At 47.7% G+C, this 8,108-nt stretch overlaps 1 protein-coding gene across 1 annotated transcript; it reads left to right on the top strand.

The window, feature by feature from the left end:
* The first annotated feature begins 869 nt into the window (after window positions 1–869).
* On the top strand, window positions 870–6,462 carry LOC109755476 (probable inactive receptor kinase At5g58300). Its single transcript, XM_020314386.4, has 3 exons — window positions 870–1,260; window positions 3,402–4,754; window positions 5,562–6,462. The coding sequence occupies exons 2-3, from the start codon at window positions 3,467–3,469 to the stop codon at window positions 6,194–6,196; spliced, it is 1,923 nt and encodes a 640-aa protein (XP_020169975.1). The 5' UTR covers window positions 870–1,260; window positions 3,402–3,466; the 3' UTR covers window positions 6,197–6,462.
* The last annotated feature ends 1,646 nt before the right edge of the window (window positions 6,463–8,108 follow it).

Here is an 8,108-nt window from a genome sequence, read left to right as displayed (position 1 = left end):
TGGCCCTGATGAGGTGGTGGTGATGCTGCTGGTGTCTTCGTGGCTCCAGTGCGGGGTGACGGGGCTTCGAAAGGATCTGGCCAGGGCGTGGAGGCGTTGGTGTTGTGGTGGTGGCAGGCCGGCTGCGGCTGGCTTTTTCCGGCGTCGACTCGTCTGTAGGTGGTCTGTGTCGGCCTTCGACCCCTTTCCTCGTCGTCCGACACTACTCTCGACGAAGGGACGACCTTCTCACAGCCGCGGTCCATCGCTCGTCTCACGCCCGGCAGCAGGACCATGCTTGTCTCGCGCCTAGCGGCAGGACCGAGCTCGTCTCGCGCTCGGTGCCGCAGGATGGGTCGATGGAGGCCAATTTTGGCAGGCCTATTTGGTCTCGGCACAGGGAGCTGCCCAGGGTGCGAAAGGCCGGTCCTTTCCGCTCGTATCTTTGGTTGGCGTAGCGGCGGATCTCGGGTGAGGTGGTGTCAAGGTGTTGGATGCCGGGGCGTCGTCATACACGGCTTCACTTCTTCGTGGTGGCGTGTCCACGGCTGTAGGCCCCAGCTGCTCTTGTAGTGATAGGGATGATGTTGCTACGCACGACACCTATGTATCTTGCCTTGGGTGTGTGCGCGTGTGTTTTTGGGGCATGCGTTTGTACCCGATGCTGTTGATCATTGCTTTTTGGTAAGTTAAAACCAGAACCGCTCGACCGCTTAACCATTGAAACATACAAAAGACGGACAAATTTTTTGTCCGGACAGTTGGAGTTGGCCTTATAGCAAAGGAAAATCGTATGCCCGGGCCCACGGGTCAGAGGCAGGAAGAAGCCCTTGGCAGCCTCTTGGCCAACGCATGCCCCCCTTCTCTTAAATGCACAGCGAGTTTGCCACACAGGCGCGCGCACCTGACCTGACCGCACACTTCTCCCGCACAACCGCACTGTACTGCACTACCCCAGACTCAGAGGAGGGAGGGGGGAGACGACGCAGGTCGGCTGTCTCACGGCGGGTCCGGCCGGAAGGGAGGCGCCGGCGGAATGCTGCGGGCCGTTGTTTGTTCCTGGAGCAGAATTCGTGGCGCGTGATCCCGCGCTTCTTGGCCCTAATCGGCGGGCGGCGGCAAGCCTCGGGCCCTGAGGCGAACGGCGGCGGTTGGTCGATTCGAGCGGCCGCGAAGGAGGCCGGAGTTTTCTTCCTTCGGTGCGGGGCGTTCGCGCGCGCTGGGTCTTCTTGCTGCGCTGGTCTGCGCTCACGAGCACGCCGAGGCTGGGATTTTCGCGAGGTATGTACGGGACCTCGTGCCTGAGTACATACAATGCAGTTCGTTCCTCTCATTTCCTGCCCAAAAAAAAGTTCATTCCTCTCAATCTGTTGCGGCTAATCAGGCGATTTTTCGTGAAGTATGGCTGGTCGGTTGTTTTGCTGCGCACTTTTTTCATTAAAAAGAAAGTAAAAGCAAAGATACTACTAGAATGTATGGGCAACGTTCGTTTCCTAGTGCTATTAATTTGGGGTTTTGCTTTAGAAAAGTGTTAAATTCAGGAGCTGGACAACCCGCCATGGAGTGTTTCACTGTGATCAATCGGTGCCATTTCTGCTTTGATTTGCACATTTGGTAGGCGCTTTAATCTTTTATCTTGCTTCCAGGCCTGTGCTGCACCTGTAAAAAATCCTGAAACTGTAAAATAGCCAGCCAGGCCTGTGCAGGGAGCAAATTTACTTGTACAGTTTCCAAGCTTAAATGCTACTTTATAGGAGAACATGGAAGCATGAACTCTCCTATAAATTACTCCCTTCGTAAACTAATATAAGAGCGTTTAGAATACTAAAGTAGTGATCTAAATGCTCTTATATTAGTTTACAGAGGGAATACAATCTTACTGCTGCGAGAAAAGTACTTCACTGCACTACATTACTAGAGGTCTACAGCTACACCTGTGGATTGTTTGTATGTAGTACTGTTTTCTAGGAAACTGTTTGTACGTGGTGCGCAGACAGTGATATCTCTTGCCCTGCGCATTTGTCCCATGGATGCCCTGCTCTACCATCGTGCCAGCTCGTGTGCCGTGCTGCCCATGATCACACACATGGTACATCCGTCCATTAATCCGCAGGGAGCCCCACGCCGCCCCCCGAAACCATGAAAAAAAGGAATCCTCATCCCCGCTCGCATCTGAGACCACCTGCTTTATGTGCTGGACTTTTTGGTTCGGTGCTGCTGCTTTCTTTCAAAGCGCTAGCTTGGTCCTTGAGAAAATTACATGTAGACAGTAATCAAGCCTAACCAGTGTGCTGTGGCTTTCCTTTATCTATTGCAAGTCCTATTGGAACCCCGCCTTGTCACTATCCCTGTGTCCTCTCTGGTAAGGACCGAGCGAGCGCCTTGTTTAGGCGCTAAGAAAACTGGGGTGTCCTGTACAGTACAGAAAAGGATAAAGAGGAGTGCTGAGATGCTTTGTAAAAAGATATGTAGGTTTCGTTTTATTGCAGCACATGATCAGACCTGCCCCATCTCAGAAATATAAAGCTCAGAGCTGCACTGATTAACTACGGGGGTGGGGCTTTGGATTGGTTAGTCTAAAGGAGAGACAAGGGTGTCATTCGTTGTAATGTTCCTCTGGGAGGGGAGGTTGGTATGTAGCAGTTGAGAAAATCTGATGGACCCCTGAACATGTCGATCGGTGGTAGCACTTTGTCATTTTGTTATGGGTTTGTGTTTTTGTTCCAATAATTAGCTTTCCTCCGGCTTTCGATGCCACTAACGAGGATCAATTATGACGCAAAGCGTGGAAAGCTGTTGGTGTTTGTAACACCGAGAGATACTGTATCTAGGTTCCTTGGTTCTGAAGTAATGTTGGCACTATTGAACAGAGCTGCATTTCTACTGTCTGTGTAAGTAGTCTCCTTTGCCATTAGAAACTGTGGTTGATTGATAGCCTGACACACCTTGTGTCAGATCCTATTAATCTCACAATAGACTCCTTTCCGGTCATCAAATTTGCTATTCTTTGGCAAGACCAGGAATCTGATATTACATTTTCCAAAACCAGACCCAGGATTGCAAACATGAGTGAACATTCATCTTGTAAACTGTTAATGAACGAAAAGCAATTTCTTCCATCCAACTGCACAACTCTCTTGGTAGTTCTACATTATTGGTCCTTTATTGCAATTACAGAAGGAAATAGTTAATTCTCTTTTGCCTTTTCTCATGGTCCCTAAAGCAATGATGTTTTGTTAGTTGCTTCATCATGAAGTAACTATCTACATTGGGAAACCCCTATGCTTCATCACTTCATTTTTTGTATCCAAAATCCCTTGCACTTCTACTATGTTTTTCCAATTATGAACTGCATATTATCTTGATGTTATAAGAACCAATCTCACTTACTCATGACTTTCTTTTTTCCTTTTGTGTACCAGGAGTGAAGCATTGATGACCGTCGGATTATAATTCTTGTTCTCCTTGTTCTCTAGCCACCCTAACAATGCAACATCTTTTGCTCATAGCTTTTCTTTCTGCTTCTCTGTTCCTTCCTTACCCTCCTTGTGTCAGAGGGGCTGATCTGAACTCTGACAAGCAAGCCCTTCTTGCATTTGCTTCATCCCTGCCTCGTGCAAGAAAGATCAACTGGACCCTCACAACGCAGGTCTGCACATCTTGGGTTGGGGTTACATGCACACCAGATGGGAAGCGTGTGCGTATGCTGCGACTACCCGCAGTAGGACTATTTGGTCCTATGCCCTCCAACATACTTGGCAAGCTTGATGCCTTAGAGGTGTTAAGCCTTCGGTCCAATCGTCTTACTGTTAGCCTACCCCCTGATGTAGCATCCATTCCTTCTCTGCACTCTCTTTACCTTCAGCGCAACAACTTGTCGGGCATAATACCTACATCACTGTCCTCAAATCTAGCATACCTCGACCTGTCGTACAACTCATTTGTTGGAGAAATCCCATTGAAAGTGCAAAATATGACTGAGCTTACTGGGTTGTCTCTCCAGAACAACTCTCTTTCTGGACCCATCCCTGATCTTCACCTCCCCAAACTGAGATATTTGAACTTGAGCTACAATAACCTCAGTGGGCCCATTCCGGCTTCTCTGCAGAAGTTTCCAGCCAGTTCTTTCTTGGGGAATGCTTTTGTATGTGGGTTTCCCCTGGAACCATGTCCAGGAACCACACCTTCTCCTTCTCCGAATGCACCACCTTCCCAGGAAAGCAATTTGGAAAAGTTTTGGAGAAAGCATCACAAAATTATCATAATTGCAATACTTGCTGGAGGAGCTGCAATATTGTTGATTTTGATTATCATACTCGTGATATGCATCTGCAAGAGAAAGAGAGACGGAGAGCCTCGCGCAGCTTCATCCTCATCCAAAGGGAAGGGTGTTGCGGGTGGAAGAGGAGAAAAATCCAAGCCAGAATACAGCAGTGGTGTTCAAGAAGCAGAGAGGAACAAATTAGTTTTCTTTGAGGGCTGTTCATATAATTTCGACTTGGAGGATCTGTTGAGGGCTTCAGCTGAAGTCCTTGGGAAAGGAAGCTACGGCACAACCTACAAAGCTGTTCTTGAGGATGGCACGACAGTGGTGGTCAAGAGGCTGAAGGAGGTGGTGGCGGGAAAGAAGGAATTCGAACAGCAAATGGAGATAATTGACAGGCTTGGCCAGCACCAGGGTGTTGTTCCCTTGCGTGCTTTCTATTACTCCAAGGATGAGAAGCTCTTGGTCTATGACTATGTTACACCGGGTAGCCTTTCAGCTGCTTTGCATGGTATGCTCTTTACTCAAGTCTTTGATTTGAACCACTATGCAAGTATGCATTCTATTTACCTGTTTGAATTTTGAAACTTGTTTTGACCTGTTTTTTCATCACTTACTTAGATGACAAGTACATGCAATTCTATGGTATAAATTGCCTTTAAATATGTAGCACTGTGAAATTGTTCCTGAAATAATTAGGAACCTGCAGTTTGTTCAATGCAATCAAAGTAACTGTGCCAATTATGCATTCTGGCATCGTAGGACTGAGGTCGCCTTTATGCTAATCTTTCGGAATCTCGAACTGGACCATGAACAATTCCTTAGATATATGAAACTCCCAGTTGGTTATTCTGAAACTCCCAGTTGGTTATTCTGAATATATGAAACTCACTAATTTACTCCCTCCGTTCCTAAATATTTGTCTTTCTAGAGATTTCAAATGGACTACCACATACGGATGTAATATAGACATATTTTAGAGTGTAGATTCACTCATTTTGCTCTGTATGTAGTCACTTGTTGAAATATCTAGAAAGACAAATATTTAGGAACGGAGGGAGTATTTGTTTATTTTAGAATTTTTACTTCTTTTCTGAAGTTCTGATGAACATTCTGCGGGAATTACTGTTGTAGTTTTGTAGCTATAATTTGTAGAATTTTGAGCTACTGTTGTTCTATGGATGCTGAAATGTGTAGAAAAGAATAGGTCCTGATTTTCTTCACCTGTATAGTTAGCTTGCATCTTTGTACTACCGCATATGTATTGAAACGACGAAGTTACATGAGCACAGATTTACCATCGATTGTGAACACACAGGGAACAAATCTGCTGGAAGAGCACCACTGGACTGGGAGACGAGAGTGAAGATATCGCTCGGCGCCGCAAGAGCGATCGCTCATCTTCACACCGGAGCAGGCGGCAAGTTCATCCACGGCAACATAAAGTCGAACAACATCATCCTCTCGCGGGAGCTGAACGCGTGCGTCTCGGACTTCGGCCTTGCGCAGCTCATGGCCACCCCTCACTTCCACCCGCGGCTCGTCGGGTACCGCGCGCCGGAGGTCCTGGAGGCCAAGAAGCCGACGCAAAAGTCCGACGTGTACAGCTTCGGCGTGCTGCTCCTGGAGATGCTGACCGGGAAGGCCCCCCTCCGGTCCCCCGGCCGCGACGACTCCATCGAGCACCTCCCGAGGTGGGTGCAGTCCGTGGTCCGGGAGGAGTGGACGTCGGAGGTCTTCGACGTCGACCTGCAGAGGCACCCCAACACCGAGGACGAGATGGTGCAGCTGCTCCAAGTCGCCATGGCGTGCGTCGCCGTTCATCCGGACCAGCGGCCGAGGATGGAGCAGGTCGTCAGGAGGATCGAGGAGATCCGGAGCTCCGGCTCCGGGACGACGACGAGGACGTCTCCCGAGGACAAGCCGAGGGAAGAGCACATCCAGATCACCTGAGGCGAAGACAATAGGTCTGATACTGATAGCGTCCCCGTCTGCCTGCAAACTAAGTTGATGGCCGTTTTGTTTACTGATACCATTCTTTTACTAGCAGTAAGTAAATTTGCTTCCCGTTATTGGTTTCAGATTCTCAGTGGTAGCTCTGCTGATCGTATCGTAGGGTGTTGTGGTGTGACTCTTTAGAGTATGGTTGATATTTTTCATTAGAGAATGGTTGATATTGATTCACTGAATGAGCAATCTGGTCTGTCACTTGCCTGCAACTAATTTCGATTCAATGTGGATTATCACGCAATGCTCTAGCAAAGTTGTCTCCCATTTAGGCGATGGTTAAGATGAATAAATCTTTATAGTGTTTGTTTAGCGATTTTGTCATCATAACAGCATAACTGCAAGTTTTAGAATTGGCATCACATAACAAGCAACCAGAAGAACTAAAATCTTCCCCTCAAAAAAAGAACTAAAATCTTTATCTAAAAAACTTAAATCTAATGTATAATTTCTAAGTACTCCTATATAAGATGAGAACTGAGAAAGATAATACAATAACCAATAGTGCTACTACTAACCCTGCTATTTCGTTGTTCTGATTGAAGAATTGACGGGTGCAGTCTGTAGGTTTAAGCCGGTCGCGCCGTCGCCTTAGGATTTCAATCAAAATCGTTATCAGGAGGGGCAAAGGGCGCATAGAGGCAGCGGTGTAATCCGGGAGAGCCTTTTCTATAGGGAATTTGTTTAATCATTGAGAGCCTAATTAATCACGGGAGACCCTAACCTTTTTTTTAGGCAAACTCCGAAGCTTTTATTACGACGTCACAATGTTTACATGGACGAAAGAGAGTCCGTCCGGCTGTCCCAACCAAACATGTCGGCCAGTCGGAAGGGATAAAGCATGCTTCGCGAGCTTGTGAGCCTCGATATTCGAGCTCCTAAATTCGTGGCAAAAATTACACAAAAGGAAATTTGATCTATGCTCTATTATTTCATGTATGATCGCACCATATGCTGTTGGATTGTTGTCTCGGATGTCCTCGACCACCACCTTCGAGTCGGACGCCACTTGTATAGTTGAGACATGTAGATCATCCGCAAGGGCCAACGCCTCCCTGATCACCATGCATTCAAGAGTGGCCGGATCGGAAATGCCTTCAAAAACCACAGCCGATGCTCCCAAAAAAAGGCCAGCAAAGTCTCTTGATATTGCCGCTACGGAACCGTGTCTCCTTCCCCTCCCCACAGCAGCGTCTACATTCAGTTTTATCCACCCTGATGGTGGAGGAATCCAGCTCGTCGGACGAGGAGTAGGATTGCCACCCTGCCTCATATTAACAGATTTGATTGCTTCAAGTTCCCTCATATAAGAATGAATAAACGCATGTACTTGAAAAGGACTTTGGTATATTTGCTCGTGGATCGCCTTTCGGCGGGCTCCCCACAAAGCCCAGAGTGTTACCACGAGAGTAGTGAAGTTCTCATGGGATAGCGTCTGGTGCATGGCAGAGAGCCACCTCTTCGTGTCACCTTCTTCGTTCCTACTCAGTGCATCGATGATATGTTCAGATGACAAAGCCCAAGTACTCCGGGATACAGTGCAGTTTAGCAAAGCGTGTCTCCAAGTGTCTTCCCCTCCGCAAAGGACGCACGCTGGCGTGTCCGCCATGTTCCGATGATGCAAGAGTGCCGCGGTTGGAGTGGTGTTCTTCGCAAATCTCCATAGGAAAATCTTAAGCTTCGATGGTACATTAAACCCCCATAGCTTGGTCCAGATCTCACTATCAGCTTGTGAATGAGACGACCCCCCTTGCTCATATAACCAAGCTTCTCTGTTTACTTTCTTCTGGTGGATCATGTGGTAAGTAGTTTTAACCGAGAAAATGCCCCATCTGTCCTCCCTCCATGCCCAAAAATC

This window comes from Aegilops tauschii, chromosome 1 (genome assembly GCF_002575655.3).
Source record: "Aegilops tauschii subsp. strangulata cultivar AL8/78 chromosome 1, Aet v6.0, whole genome shotgun sequence".
Taxonomy (NCBI): Eukaryota; Viridiplantae; Streptophyta; class Magnoliopsida; order Poales; family Poaceae; genus Aegilops; species Aegilops tauschii.
Note: the sequence above shows the minus strand (reverse complement) of the source record. Positions and strands in the feature narration are given on the sequence as shown.

What these genes read in the sequence shown, in the direction of transcription:
- LOC109755476 (XM_020314386.4), top strand. Translation starts at nt 3,467, where the DNA reads ATGCAACATCTTTTGCTCATAGCTTTTCTTTCTGCTTCTCTGTTCCTT. An exon ending in CCTTTCAGCTGCTTTGCATG is followed by an intron (nt 4,755 to 5,561) that starts GTATGCTCTTTA and finishes GTGAACACACAG; the next exon opens with GGAACAAATCTGCTGGAAGA.